This window comes from Bubalus kerabau, chromosome 4, assembly GCF_029407905.1.
Source record: "Bubalus kerabau isolate K-KA32 ecotype Philippines breed swamp buffalo chromosome 4, PCC_UOA_SB_1v2, whole genome shotgun sequence".
In the NCBI taxonomy this organism is placed as follows: Eukaryota; Metazoa; Chordata; class Mammalia; order Artiodactyla; family Bovidae; genus Bubalus; species Bubalus kerabau.
In genome coordinates this window covers 19,932,549-19,949,292 of record NC_073627.1, presented here as the reverse complement: position 1 = coordinate 19,949,292, position 16,744 = coordinate 19,932,549, and the positions used below count along the sequence as shown (strand labels likewise).

The following is a 16,744-nucleotide window of genomic DNA, read 5'->3' as shown; positions in this document are numbered from 1 at the left end:
GTTACTACACTATCTATTTTTATGCCAATCGTTTTAGGACTTTCTTTTAAAACTTTAAATTTACCCCCAAATGACTGGGGAACAGAAATAAAATCCTTCTCTTTTTGCCCCACTTCTATCTAACACCACGTTGGCTATGAAGCACCTTACTATTACTACCTAAACTACTACATCACAAATAATCCATGTTTTAATGTGTTTCAGGAGTAAATTTTCATTAGAAGTACAATTTACTACTATACATCTCTGAACATATACTTATTCATAAAAAATTAAACATCTGGTCCAAGGATACTTGCTATTTTTAGTGGAGAAGATAATACTATTTAATAAATAAGGCATATATCAATTCCACTCCTACTCACTGAGATTACTCAGTCAGACTGCCTTATGATAGTGTTCTTTCTATGATATATGCTGGGAAAATTCCTGGACATCGTGAGAGGAAAAAGAGCACTAGTCCCACATGCCGAAGGAATGAACTTTCCAAAAACCTTTAAATGCAGTCCTAAAAGAAGGCTTTTAAAATGTTAAATATCATTTAATTTCATGCTTTTATTAAAACTTTCTTGAGTAAAGTAATAATGAATACTAGGCCGCAAATTTAGTCCAGCTAAATTTCCTGCTACTGTTGAGTCAGAGTACCCACTGAATTATAGCTTGTATAATATTAATCAACTTTGTACCTTGCAGAATATGGCACCTGGGCCTTTCTTTTGACAACTATCTATTCTTAAACTTTGACCCAAAGAAACATTTAAATGATATGGAAAAGTTATTTTCCAAGTATAAAATACTGACCTAGCTAGCCCATATATTTCACTGTAAAACTCCACCTTGTGATAATTCCCAAGACGATAGTAAAATAAGACAAAACTTCAAATATTTTTTAACTCATCAAAGTGGGCCTGGCATTTCATCCTTAAGTCAAAACACAAGACTGGGCTTTCAGCACAACATCAGATGTGAATTCTCCCTCTGCAGCATTATCACATGCGTCATCAATTACTGCCATGCCTAAGTCTAGCATCATGCCAGCACATTAAGACAGAAGGTACTATATGCAGTGTTCACTGGACCAGAAGAACAGAAATAAGAAGGGGAGGTGGGGAGAAAGAAACCCTAGAGAAGAAATTAAAAAAAGGCAGACCGTGCAATACAAACCAGATCATGGCTGCTTAGCTAATATGGGCCAACTGCTGTGGAAGAAAAATGTCGAACACCCCAAGTTGTGTAAATTTCTGTAAACATCTAAACACACACACAAACACACACAACACCAACCTAGTTAGGAACATAAATATATGTTGATCCTTTACTATGCTACAGCTATGAAAATAAAAGCTAAAGTTAAAATATCTGTATTCTCTAAATTGCCTTATTTTCCTGAGGGAGGAGGAGAAGCTAGTATTTCTTAAAGGGAGAAGGGGGAACGTCTTGACTGTTATAGAGACTCTCTCTCTGGTGACTTTCCATTCTAGTTAATCAATAACTCTGAAACCCTTACTAAATACATACACTTAAGAACAAATATTAAATACTGACAATACTGACAAATTTAGACATTTTAACAATGGACTGTGTAATCTGAAAATAAAGGGCTTTTCAAAAAAAAAATAATGTTCAAAAATTAAAGAGTCAGGAAAATAAATCTACTTGTTCTGTTGCATTGTATCAATATTTAAAATTAAGTCATGTGAATAGATACAATCAACTTTCGACAAAAACCAGACATCTCTTAAACCACAGAAACCAAAGTGACCATGTCTCACAAGAGTCTGGTAAATAAAAATATTAGCCCCTAACCATTCCTAATGGAACATTTCACACATGATTGTGTTGCCAGGAAAGGTGAAGTTTTTTAAAGGATCAAAATACATTTTACTCCTTTATTCAATTTACAAAAACTTCAACTAAACTTAAACTTATTATCTTTAACAGAGTATGGGCCAAAAATGATATTTTTCCATCAAAATTCTAAAGTGTTTCTAGATTTTTTTCACTGATTTCCTAACATATTAAATATTAGATTACAACTCAAACTCTACTTGATTACTGTAGGGCATGCAAGAAAACAGCTCTAAACTGTACTCTAAGTTAATTAATAAGTTTAACTTCATTCACATCAAGTGTCACACGAACACTACCTAACTAACTATCTATGACCCCAAATTAAGCACTGATCTTACCGATTCTATAGGCTTGTCAAGGGATGCTTGTTCAATTTCCAAATGTCCTTCTTCATATTGATCAAAGTGATTACCCTGAAAAAACAAGACTACAGTTATTTTTCTAAAAGCAAATGCCAAAATTATTAGTAAAACTAATCAAACTAGGGGTTATCTTTAATTTTTCATTCTTTTTGAATAAACAACCAAAACTGTCACAAATTCAGGCTTTCTTAAATCTGTAAACACAATTTATGAGAAGTCTAGATCTAGTAATATGAACTTTTCTTATGATAAACATTGAAATTGCTAACTAAAACATTAACCATCATTTGGGATAGCAGCTCTTTCTTAGACTGACTATATTAGGAAGACGGCAGAATCTTAAAAACAAAGGGCTGTATTGTGTTTTACTTTTCCAAAACAATCTTGTGCTATAGCAAACAAACCCTGACAGCAGAATGCAAATAAAATCTGTATTACAACACTATTCAATGTTGCTAACACTGCCTTTCACTAAAACTGCTAAAATAGACAACTTTAAATCATCAACTTCCAACTCCAAAGCTTCAAGGAGTTCAGAAACACAATCTCTTGACACAGTATCCTAAATACAGCTATTCCTCAAATGATCTGCCAAAAGACACAAGCATGCCCGCATAACGCTATATTTGACCATAATCAAGGAAGCTGTCACTACAACTAGAATAAGTCAAAACAGCTCAACTGAGGTGGGAACAGACAACTAGGAAGTTCTCTGTTTTTTTCTTCTGCTCCATGAGAAAAGGAAGAGTTCATAATTTAGCTTTAAATCAGAATATCAATTTTTCAGTTTCTTTCTTGTTATAAAGTTACAAGTATCAAATCTGGGTCTCCTGCACTACAGGCAGATTATTTTACCATCCCAAATACAGCTATTCTCAAATGATCTTACAAAGTAAGAGCATGAGGAGTTGTGAGCCCTAAATTTATTTAAGCCAAGAAGACTAAAGATTTCGGTCTAGCCTAAATTTAATTCCGGTATGGAGTGGTAGGACAACCTGGATGTTAACCTAACCAAAAATTACTTTGCTCTCTCAAAGTAAAATTTTAGTTGAACGAATACAGCTTAATTATAGCAAGCTCTGACATGTAATTTGCCACACTATATGGTAAACATTAAGTTACTTATTTTCGCAACCAGACTGTGAAGTCCTTAAGGACAAGAATGGGGTCTTGTAGTGACGAAAAAGTTCTGGAACTAGACAATGGTAACAATGGTTGTATAACACTGGTAATGTATTTAACGTCACTGGACTATGCACTTTAATTAAAATGAAAAATGCTATGTTATTTGTTTTTACCAGGTTAAAGATAATAAAACTGTATGGTAGAGTCTATCCAAAAGAAGAAAGGAGCAATAGGATAGGAGTGGGGTTTCCAAAGATAAAAGCTAATCTCAAAAATAGAACAGGATTTAAGAGCAGAGGGGCTCAGACAGTAAAAGGATCTGCCTGCAGTGAAGGAGACTTGGTTTCCACTCCTGGGTTGGAAAGATCCCCTGGAGAAGGAAATGGTAACCCACTCCATTATTCTTGACTGGCGAATCCCATGGACAGAGGAGCCTGGCAGGCTACATACAGTCCATGGGCTCACAAAGAGTCGGACATGACTAAGCAACTAACACTACAACTCTCCCTTCCCAGAATAATGAAAAAACAACCATCAACAAATAATATTAAAAAAATAGCCATTAATCCTGAAAGTCTGTCTTAATCTCCAATATTTCATCCAATGATCTCTTTAAAGTAACACCTGCCTCTTGGCATTTAACTTCTATTCTAGCATTTAAAAGTTTAATAGTTGGGGTTTCCCTGGTGGTTCAGTGGTAAAGAATCCACCTGCCAATGCAGAAGACATGGGTCTGATCCCTCATCTGGGAAGATCTCACATGCTGCAGAGCAACTAAGCCTAGGAAACACAACCACTGAGCCCACTGCTACAACTACTAAAGCCCACACACAGCAACTAGAGAAAACCTTGTGCAGCAACAAAGACCCAGCACAGCCAAAAATAAATAAATTTATGTTTTAAGTTTAACAGTTACTTAAAAGTTGTTAACTGCAAAGTACATCTAAATTCCTAAATAATAAATACTCGGATAAATTAGATTAACCCAAATCTCACAGTATAGGACACCAAAGTGAAAGTGATAGTCACTCAGTCATGTCAGACTCTTTGCAACCCGATGGACTATACAGTCCATGGAATTCTCCAGGCCAGAATACTGGAGTGGGTAGCCTTTCCCTTCTCCAGGTGATCTTCCCAACCCAGGGATTGAACCCAGGTCTCCCACATTGCAGGCAGATTCTTTACCAGTTTAGCCACAAGGCAAGCCCACAGGACACCAATGTCTGGCCAAATTTCATTATTCTCTTTTACTCTATCAGTCAGTCAGTTCAGTCGCTCATCTGTGTCCGACTCTTCGTAACCCCATAGACTGCAGCACGCCAGGCCTCCCTGTCCATCACCAACTCCCAGAATTCACTCAAACTCATGTTCGCGTCAGTTCTTTTACTCTATAGCTTGATATAATTTAATTATAAAAGAATAATTTCAAACTACCAACAATAATTGGCTACTATTTTTTAAAGCAGCTAAACCTTTATTTAACTTAGGACAATTGATTAATTGATCTTCAACAAAGGTTCAAAAACAATTAGAGAAATAAGTATTTTCCATATATGGTGCTAGAACTAGGTACTCATATGTAAAAAAGTCTCAATCTACACTGCACACCATAATAAAAATATAACTCAGAAAATGTATCACAGACCTAATAGCAGACCTTGAGTGAGACAAGGATTTAAGATACAATCCCAAAAGCACAACTTATGAAAGAAAAAATTGAAAAATTGAATTGAGAGAAAATATTCACAAACCTTAAAAGATTTGTATCCAGAATATATAAAGAAGTCACAAAACACAATATTAAGAAAACCTAGCTCTAAAGTAGGCAAAAGTTGGCTGGCAGGAATGTAAAATGGTACAGCCACTTAAGAAAATAGTTTGGCAGTTTCTTATACACTTATACACACATTTATCCAAATAACCCATCAATATTGTCACTAGGTATTCACACAAGTAAAACGAAAAACCTATGTTCACACAAAACCTGCCTGTGAATGTTTGGAAATTACTCAAATGTCCCTCAACTGGGAAAGGAATGTAAAAACTATAGTACACCCATACATGGACAAATATTCAGCAATAAAAGGAACAAACTACTCATATAAGCAACATCTGTATGAATTTCAAACACATTATGCTAAGTAAAAGAGGTCATGCTGAAGAAGCTACCCAATTCTATTTATATAGCATTCTGAAAAAAGCAAAACTAGAGGAAAACACCAACTAGTGGTTTTTTCAGCCCCCTAAAAACTGCTTGATTCTAGAAGTTAACTCAGAAACCTGTTTAAGAGACAAGAGATGAGACAGAGGCCATTTTTAACTGCACATGTTTTTTTCTTTTGAATTTTATACTTAACTACCCAAAACTCAAATATCCTAATAGAAATCACAATCACTTTGTATTTTATCTCTGAATATTTAAAATGAAAGCTGTATGTATTTTTGAATCAGTATCACTTTAAAATAAATTTTAAAATATTTCCCCAGAAATTTTAAATGGTGTTGATTCAAAAATACAGTTATGTATTATGCTGTGTTACTTTGGGAGTTTTTCCCCAGAAGTAAAAGGTACTAGGGGGGAACACTGAGAGAAGAGTATCACATTTTCCACAGCTATTACATATTTAAAATGCAGATGATACTGTAGCATTTCTCTTTCGTTTTAAAAAGTAGAGACCTATGTCCAAGAAGGGAAGAGTTTAATTCTATTTTATTAATGCAACAATTAGGGAGTCATTTAAAAGTTTTAAAACTATGTGGAAGTATGTTAATTTGAAGTTAAATGGAAGGGGAAAACTCAGAAAGGTTGTGTGAGACTATGTGGACAAAAATAAAACAAGCAATGTTATGTAAATATGACAGGAGCTGGTAAGTATTTCTGGGGAAAAAAAACAAAACTAACCAACATCTAAAGTTTAGTTTTTTAAGTATCTGCTGACTTTAATGATAGAACTTGAATTTAAACAGCCTGAAAAGAAATATCCTACAAATTATCATAACTAACTTAGGGAATTGAGAGAGATCACTTTTCAATATTTTGAGTATCTGATTTGCCATAATAAACCAAACAATTAGTGTCCTGTTTTTATTACTATCTTGTATTTGGCCTCATACAAATCATGTTATAGTTTTCATCCATTCTGTACTCATCTGCAAAATGAACTTGAACTAGACACTCATGTCATTTCTTGGCCTAAAATTCTATGAATTTGCAGATTTAAAGTGAATTAAAAGTATCCTACAAGGGAAAAAAACCCCTGACATTTAAAATTTGCCACTACAAAAACCTAATTACTATCAAAAGTAAAATGTTAACCAAAAAGCTAATAATCCCTAGTGGTGAAGCATAGAACATTTTTCATCTACACCGAAATAAACATAATGACATGAAAATCAAGTAAAAGCAAGCAATAAATAAGCTACGTGACCCTGGGCTTGCTGTTGACTTTTCAGATACAATACCAAAAGGCACAGGACTTCCCAGGTGGCACTAGTGGTAAGGAGCCCGCCTGCCAATGCAGGAGACGCGGGTTTGATCCCTGGGTCGGGAAGAGTCTCTGGAGGAGGAAATGGCAACCCACTCCAGTATTCCTGGAGAATCAATCCCATAGACAGAGGAGCCTGGCACGCTATGGTCCACAGGGTCACAAAGAGTCAGACACGAAGGAAGTGACTTAGCACAGCACAGCACACAAAAGGCATGATGCATAAAAAAAAATAACTGCTAAGGACTTTAATAAAATGTAAAACGTCTGCTCTGTGAAAGTCACTGTCAAGAGGATAAGAGGACAAGCCACAAATCAGGAGAAAATATTGCAAAAAAGCACATCGGACAAAGAGCTGTTATCTAAAATATACAAAGAACTCAAACAATAAGAAAAAAACAACTAAAAAATGGGCAAAAGATCTAAACTGACACTTCACCAAAGAAAATATACATGTAACAAATACTATATGGAAAGATGCTCAACAACTTATTTCATTAGAGAACTGCAAGTTAAAATGAAATGCCACTACATATGAGAATGGCTAACATCCAAGATACTGACAACATCAAATGCTAGCAAGGATGTGGGAGCAACAGGAATTCTCACTCACTGCTGGTGGGAAAACAAAATACAAAAGACAGTTTGGCAGTTTCTTACAATACTAAACATACTCTTACCATACCATCCAGCAATTGCATTCCTTGGTATTTATCCAGATGAGTTTAAAATTTACATCAAACAAAACCCTGTACATGACAGTTACCGTAGTTTTTATTCACAACTGCTAGAATTTGGAAACAACCAAGATGTTGAAGAGATGAACAGATTAACTGACCATGATACATCTATGCAACAAAGTATTTTTCACCACTAAAAAGATGAGCTATCAAGTCAGAGAAAGACACAGAGGAGTCCTGAAAACATATTACTAAGTGAGAGATGCCAATCTGAAAAGATAACATATTTTGACTCCAAGTAAGTAACACTCTGGAAGAAGCAATACAATGGAAACAGTTACGGGTACACACACATACAGTGTGTGGCTGTCAGGGGCTTAAAGGGAAAAAAGGGATAAACAGATGGAACACAGATTTTTAGGACAGTGAAACTACTCTATATGATACTGTAATGGTGGATACATGTCATTATACTACATACATCAACACTACAGAACTACATCAACAGTGAACCCTAAGATATACTAGGACCTTGGGTGATAATTAGGTGTCAATGCTGGTTCACCTCTTGTAACAAATGTACCACTCTGGTGGGAATTGTTGATTACAGCTGATGTGAAGGAGGGAATGGATATATGGAAACTGAATGTTGAGCCTAATTTAAAACTGACTTAAAAAATAAAATCTATGTATTTTTTAAAAAGTAAACAACAAAAAAGTTAATAATCTGAGTAAACCCATAGTCAAAATTTCCAAGGCATTTCTTCAAAATAGTATGTTCATTTTAAAACTTGACTACAAAATTGTAAAATTGATAACAATGATTATCTCAAAGAAATGAAATAAAGTAGCACTTTCTTTCACTTTTTCCTATTACAATGTAGCCTGAACTTTTAACAATATCTACTTTTACATTTGTATTACTTGCTCTGTTTTAGTGGAGGTTTTTTCCCTGATTTTTGCTTTTTAATTGCTTTATTAACTTAACATTTTTCCACGCAAATGGGTGAAACTATACTGTTGACAGAAACTTAGATTGGGTACCAAGGCAATGTCCAATTAGAAGCTGGTAACATCTGACACATGGGAAATTACAAAAGGTTTACAGCAAATGGATCAGTAAAGGCATATCAGGAAAATGCAAGGGAAAAGAATAATAGTATTAATCTCATGGAAAATGGCAGGAGTCAAGGCATAAGGCAAAATTCATCATGATGGTCATGGTGATTAGAGACATTAATACAGAAATAAATGTCCCGTACTAATGAAAGATGTTAATAAGGGGGAAACAGGCACAGAGTATATGAGAGGTGTGGTGTATAAAAAAACTCTGTGCTACCTTAGCAAACTTTCTGTAAATCTAAAACTGTTCTAAAATAAAAGGTTTATTTTTATAAGTTTTGGGAAGGATCAATACCATTCCACAGACACAGACATGTATAGCTTTCTTTAGCTTTATAAAATCCTTTAGAAACCTTACCCACTAAGCTCATGATATACTCAATACAGGATCTGGGAAACAGTTGAATTTAGGGGATTTTTTTTTTAATCATTTCTATTTTACAAACAAGAGAACTGATATATGAACTGATACAGAGATTGTCACAAATTCACAAAGGCTTCTGATTCTTAGTCCCATATTCCTACCACTGTATTCTACTATACAAAACCCAAAGATTAAAAAAACAATAACCTTGCCTCCATAATTCTGAAATAATATTCTCTATAGAAAGCAGAATAGTCAAAACTTAGTTAGCGATATGTAAAACAGATAATAACCTGCTGTACAGATGGATGGATATACAGCATAGGGAACTCTATTCAATACTTTGTAATGGCCTATATGGGAAAAGAATCTTAAAAAAAAAAAAACGGTGGAGATATATATATATAGATATAGATATATAGATATATAACTGGCTCACTTTACTGTACATTTGAAACCAGCAACACTGTAAATCAACTATCAGTTCACTTCAGTTGCTCAGTCGTGTCCGACTCTTTGTGACCCCATGAATCGCAGCACACCAGGCCTCCCTGTCCATCACCAACTGCCGGAGTTCACTCCGACTCATGTCCATTGAGTCAGTGACGCCATCCAGCCATTTCATCCTCTGTCATCCCCTTCTCCTCCTGCCCCCAATCCCTCCCAGCATCAGATCCTTTTCCAATGAGTCAACTCTTTGCATGAGGTGGCCAAAGTACTGGAGTTTCAGCTTTAGCATCATTCCTTCCAAAGAAATCCCAGGGCTGATCTTCAGAATGGACTGGTTGGATCTCCTTGCGGTCCAAGAGACTCTCAAGAGTCTTCTCCAACACCATAGTTCAAAGGCATCAATTCTTCAGCGCTCAGCCTTCTTCACAGTCCAACTCTCACATCCATACATGACCACAGGGAAAACCATAGCCTTGACTAGACGGACCTTTGTTGGCAAAGTAATGTCTCTGCTTTTGAATATGCTATCTAGGTTGGTCGTAACTTTCCTTCCAAGGAGTAAGCATCTTTTAATTTCATGGCCACAGTCACCATCTGCAGTGATTTTGGAGCCCCCCAAAATAAAAGTCTGACCCTGTTTCCACTGTTTCCCCATCTATTTCCCATGAAGTCATGGGACCAGATGCCATGATCTTCGTTTTCTGAATGTTGAGCTTTAAGCCAACATTTTCACTCTCCACTTTCACTTTCATCAAGAGGCTTTTTAGTTCCTCTTCATTTTCTGCCATAAGGGTGGTGTCATCTGCATATCTGAGGTTATTGATATTTTTCCTGGCAATCTTGATTCCAGCTTGTGCTTCTTCCAGCTTAGCGTTTCTCATGATATACTCTGCATATAAGTTAAATAAACAGGGTAACAATATACAGCCTTGACATACTCCTTTTCCTATTTGGAACCAGTCTGTTGTTCCACGTCCAGTTCTAACTGTTGCTTCCTGACCTGCATACAGGTTTCTCAAGAGGTAGGTCAGGTGGTCTGGTATTCCCATCTCTTTCAGAATTTTCCACAGTTTACTGTGATGCACATAGTCAAAGGCTTTGGCATAGTCAATAAAGCAGAAATAGATGTTTTTCTGGAACTCTCTTCTCCAATAAATTTTTTAAAATTTAGTTATCATAGAATACATGGAAAGACTGAAGATGTATTACAAATGAGAGAAGACAACCAAGAAACAGCTAAATGTAAACAATGTGGAAACCTGGATGGGATCCTGGAACAGAAAAAGGACATCAGTGGAAAAACTGGTAAAATTCAAATAAGGTCTATGATTTAGTTAATATTATCTTACCAATGATAATTTCTTAGTCTTGATAATTATGTTATGGCTATTATACAAATATTGTAGCAGAAGAACTTGAGTGAGTAGTATACCAAAACCCTCTACACTATTTTGGGGACTACTCTGTAAGTCTAAAATTAGTTAAAAATAAAAACAAAAAGCAAAAACCTTTCAGTTATTATTATTATTGAAAGCATATTATGAGAAAAAAATCAAAGAGCTAAAAACTGTACTTTTGGAAAGGTAGAATAGAAACTGCTTGTATATATTAAGTAACTCTGAAAGAATCCACGTATAATTAAACAGTGGTTGTCTTTGAGAAGAAGTGATTTAACTTTTCACTCTGAATCCTTCTGTCTCTTCTGAATGTTGTACTAGAAAAGCAAAATGAAGGATGGAATATAAGAAGTGATTTCAAACTCCCAGGGCACAAACTATAGTAGCAGTAGCAGTGATGATGATGATAATATTTCTTGGCTTTCTCCCCCACAAAAGTTTTTTCCAAGTCATTCTGATAAATTTAGTAAGATTGTTCTTTCCAAAAATAATCAGCAAGGCATCTGATTATCTGCTGGCCTCAACAGGGATTTGAAGAGAAGTAATTTTTTCTGCTTTACCCTGTTTCCAAAACCACATTTAGATCTCTGAAATCCCATTAGAGCTAGGATGACTGTATCATACAAACCAGGGCATAGACAGAGGAAGAGGGTGTGCTAATCCTAATTACCCCTGGACAAGAGGTATAAACAGTCATCCTGGTGAAAATTCACAGATCCTGTGATTATTAAGGCATTCTTAAAATTTGATTTCAATGATCACTGTTTTGAACAGTTATTTCATTGTCCAAATCAATTCTTCCTTTTCAAATATTACCTGCTTTTAGAGTGAAATATAGCTTTTCATTTATGCTGATCAGAAATATAAGTTCAAAAAGATTAGACATACACATAATGTGTCTAAGATTTTTAAATGCACACCCACATATACATACTGCCAGCTGACTTTCTTTTAACTGCCTCTTCTTTCAAAAAAGGATCAACTTGGGGTAGGTCTTAACTACAAATGAATAGAACCTGACCGACCTGCATATTACTGAAGTACACGGTAGCTTTAGTTCCTTACAGGTCAAGGATTCTGCTCCCAAGCACAGGACAAATGTGGAAATTTTCTATTACAAATTTAGCTGCAGTGATCATTTCAATATAAATAGAGACTAAGGTTGCCCTAAATTTATCCATATAAATGAATCTTGTTATTTGCTAACCAGTGCTGATTTTGAAATCTACATGATCCCACAGCTTTTCCAGTAATTAACTATATGGTAATTAATACAGAAAATGAGAAATAAAGAAAAGTGTGGAACCATTCTTTAAGGATCACAACCAACAACCCATAATTTCAAATAGCAAAACAAAGTATTTAAGACCTCGAAGAGGTGAGCCTCTTCCATCTTCTTATAGTTATTAAAATTCCATACCATTTCTAAAAAAAATTTTTTTGATGAAAAGTATTACTCATAGTAAAAGTTGGCAGATCCAAAGTTTCCAATTTGAATCAAATCCATTATTAACAGGAGGATTATACAGACCGAAAATTTAAATCCTGTCTGGCTTTCCTATCTAGACTAGGTATGAGCCAAGTTTAAAGTTTTATCTTTGTCAGCTTTATTGTACCACTCATGCAAACCCATCTTAGCCCCTGTCTCTAGCTATTAAGCTACCTGTTATACATGTTCCTGTCTCGGCTCCAAATCTCTGCAATCAAAATTTATTTTTTCTACTGTATTTACCATTATCCCCTTAGAGACTGTCTAAAGTCACAAAGTAGATATATTAATCGTAACCCTACATCACAACTCAAATAATATATTTGTTTATAATTTGGAGTTTCTAAATTCAAAACATATAATGATGCTGATTTCACCTGCCATGGATTAAAAATGGTTTTGTTTAGTGTATAAAGCCATACAGAACAGCTTCATATTTCACCTATGAACAAAACTTGTTCTCCTCTGACAACAAATAATGAGAATTCATCTCTGTCTCCCTCTCCCTTACCCCTGCCAAATAAACTAATTCTAGTATGGTCTCAAATCAGAAAGAAAACATCTCAGGATGAAAAACATATCCAAAAAGTAATGGACATTTGGGGAATCCCTTACTGATCCAGTGGTCAGGACTCTGAGCTTCCACTGCTGAGGGCCCAGGTTCAATCACTGGTCGGGGAACTAAGATCCCACAAGCTACATGGCTTGGCCATAAAAATAAAGAAATGAACATCCTGGGGGATTACTGATATCATTTTACTAGTATAATAAAAATATATTTAAATTTAGAAACACCACTGTGGTCAATTCCTCAAAAACCCAAGTTCTTCACTATTGTTTTCATCATCATACAGTCTGATTTCCAATGACTTTCAGTACATTACTGTAAAGCCAAAGATTTCTGAAGTCAGACACCAGAAATCAAAGCAGTCTGCTGGGGGTGGGGGTGGGGGTGGGGGTGTGTGTCTGCTAGGGGTGTGTGTGTGTCTGCTAGGGGGGTGTGTGTGTGTGTGTGTGTCTGCTAGGGTGTGTGTGTGTGTGTGTGTGCGTGCACGTGTGCTTACTCACTCAGTTTTGTCCAATTATGGGTGTATGTGTGTTTTTGCCCACATGCGCACTTACTCACTCAGTTGGGACCCTGGGCTGTAGCCCGCCTGGCTCCTCTATTCATGGGCTTTTTCAGGCAAGAATATACTGGACAGAGTTGCCATTTTCCTCCTCCAGGGGATCTTCCCAACCCAGGGATTGAACTTGTGTCTCTTCTGTCTCCTGCACTGCAGGCAGATTCTTTACCCGCTGAGCCATCTATAACCTTAGGCAGATTACCAAACCACTCGCTGGGCTTAGGCCTGTTTCCCCAGCTATCAAGTCCAGATGATGACACTACTGTATTACTGCACAGGCTTTGAGATTTAAAGAGTTAAAAAAAAGTAATAAATTATTATTTTAAGACATTGTTGAGGCCAGTCAGTAACCCAGAAATATAAATCCACTTACTAAATTTAATTCTATGTAATTTGGTAGGAGAGATAATTGGCTAAGCAATCTCAGTAAGTATCTAAGAATTTGAAAACACACTACACTGAGTCAAGGGTATGAGCATATCACACCCTTGTCTAAAAATACATGTACATCTGTTTGACATATCAAATTTTCTGGATAATTGGACTTCAGACCAAGAAAGGACTGGTTTCCAAAAACTCACTACACTGAAAAATTAGTATCTTTTAAAAACCCCACAGGAGAAATACACCTTTTTCAGAAATGCAGGCAAAATCAGCAAACAATTTCTGAGGTGTTCAAAAAGATATGGAGACAGTAGTTAAGAAGTCCTATGGGATCCACATCAATGCTTATTATTTCTTTCACCACTCGCTGGTACGATAAATGTCTATTTAGACATGTGACAAAAATTCTGCACTATTCCACAGAATAACAATGTGTATATACAATATGTCACACAAAAGAAAACTCACAACTAAGATTGCTATCATTAATATATACAATATAAAGTGAGATTACAACTCTCCATAAGACAACCTCCATTCCTGAAATATCGTTCAGTTGGCTTTATAGGATATCACAGAACTAACAGTTCAACTTAGATAATCCACAACACAGCAGAAGTTGATCCCCCAAGTTGGACATAATCCTCAGACTCTACATAGTCTTTCCTTCCTACATATGTGCCTCTGCTGCTAAGTCACTTCAGTCGTGTCCAACTCTGTGCGACCCCATAGACAACAGCCCACCAGGCTCTCCCGTCCCTGGGATTCTCCAGGCAAGAACACTGGAGTGGGTTGCCATTTCTTTCTCCAATGCATGAAAGTGAAAAGTGAAAGTGAAAAGTGAGAGTGAAGTTGCTCAGTTGTGCCAGACTCTTAGTGACCCCATGGACTGCAGCCCACCAGGCTCCTCTGTCCATGGAATTTTCCAGGCAAAAGAGTACTGGAGTGGGGTGCCATTGCCTTCTCTGTATGTGCCTCTACTTAACCATTAATTCAAATATCTGAGCAACTTGTAGGTGCCAGACCCTGAACCAATTCTAGAAAAATGAACAAGAAAGAATCTGCATTCAAGGAGTTCTACATCCAGGGAGATGAGGTAATTATAAGCATTATAATATAATAAAATAATAAGTATCATAAAGTATACACTAGGAGAGATAAAAACAATACAGTGGTTAAAGGCTGAGACTAGTCCAAACTACTTGAAAGCTATCTCTTCGACTCACTAGCTGTGTGAAGTGGGTAAGTTTTTCATTTGTAAAACGGAGATAAAAATAGAATCCACCTAACTGGGAGATTGTACGAGATAATAAGCATAACATAGTGCCCAACAGAGAGCACTCTGTACTGTTAGCTGCTACTATTACTAATAAAAGTGCTGTTACTGAAATATGACCAAAGAAAATAAGCAACTAACTGCCTAGGGAAGATGTCAGAGACACAACAAATTGAGTCTTGAAGAATGAGTGGTAAGAATTTCAGACAGGTAGGAGGACATGCAAAAACAAAACAACAAAAAAGCCTAGCAGGTCCAGATAAAAACAGAAACTACAGGATGGCAAGACAATGACAGGGCAAGAAAAGAAACACATCTGTTACAATGGCACCAGATGCTTAACAGTCTCAAAAGCCAAATTAGTGCATTTGGATTTTATTCTTGAAACGATCAGGAACGACAGGAAAAGTCATATTTTAGGAGAGAACAAGGTTCAAATCTGAGTTTACTGTGTGGCCTCAATTTCTGTTTTCTCTTCTGTAAAGTGAAGGATACTACCACCTCGCTTGGATGGTTACTTAGATAAATATCTCCAAAATGCCTTGGCACAAAGCCTGTCATTTAATACTATTCAACAAACAGTAGCTGATAGTTTCATCACTAGATTCCACAGCAGTCAACTTCTGATGCTATAATGGTCATGGATACATTTTGACACCTTATTTTGACAGTATCCAGTAGAAGTACCACTCTTCTCTGCCATCTACTCTTCTACTGGAATAAATGAAAAAAAATAGACTGATTTTTAAAAACCTTTTCTTATCCTTTTTTATATTTTATGATGCTGTGCCAACAAACAGGAACTCAATAAATGACTGGGAAATGGAATGGAATTTTTGGTAAACCTATATAACAGCAAAAAGGCAGGCAAGAAGTCATAAACGACCAATTAAGCTTATAAAGGTAAGATACTCCGGGGGGGGGGGGGGGGGCATTAATGATAAGCATACCAACTATTTCCAACCAGTTAGTTAACTGGTAGAAAATGCTGTGAAGTATTAAAGAGAAACAATGCTTTGTATAATGTAGACCATACCAACACTCATCACCTCAAAGGGGCTATAAGTCACAGCATAAAGAATGCTATAAAAGAAATGAGAAGATTAAAGTTCAAAACTCAGGTCTGTACTAGACAAGTTTCCTCATCTATAATAGACTTACTACCTACTCTATTTACCTTGTTGAGTTACTGGGAGAATTAGACAAGACTGTATACAAGGGCACTTATTAAACTGTCATGACAGTATGCAACTACACAATATTACCATTCTAATATCCAGGTTAGAAGAGTTTACAACATCCTGGTGCCTCAGTTTCCAAACTTCCTTTCCTAAAATGATCCTGACGTCCATTCTACTGTAGCCATTTCACTCTCATGGTCATTACAATTTCAACTCCTCCATTATCTCTATTTCAAACACTGTGCTCTCCAGCCACAACCTTCTGTCTTTCCAACTCCTCTAGAACCTCCACTCCAAGAATCCTTCAACCTCATCAGAACCTACGACCCAATGATCCAACTTTCTCTACCCTTAACCCTCGAAGTCCTCACTTGTCTCTCTGTCAAGCTTAAAATCACATAGCCCACTACTGTAATCATTCCCTTGTATACACCTTCTACTCTACTCCCTTGCC

General features: G+C 36.2%; 1 protein-coding gene across 5 annotated transcripts in view; it reads right to left on the bottom strand.

Annotated features, from left to right (window-relative positions):
* GPATCH8 (G-patch domain containing 8) overlaps window positions 1-16,744 on the bottom strand; it is a 95,342-nt gene that overhangs the window by 71,670 nt on the left and 6,928 nt on the right. For 2 of the 5 annotated variants that reach the window (XM_055575703.1, XM_055575701.1), the window contains exons 2-3: window positions 2,190-2,264; window positions 1,165-1,199 (exon numbers count right to left, since the gene is read on the bottom strand). Coding sequence is in view for 1 of the 5 variants with exons in the window: in XM_055575700.1 (XP_055431675.1) it covers window positions 2,190-2,264 (75 nt within the window). In the remaining 4 variants the exon portion in view is untranslated. Of the gene's footprint in view, window positions 1-1,164; window positions 1,200-2,189; window positions 2,271-16,744 lie in introns of those variants that run through there. The other 3 variants (XM_055575704.1, XM_055575702.1, XM_055575700.1) reach the window with 2 other exon arrangements.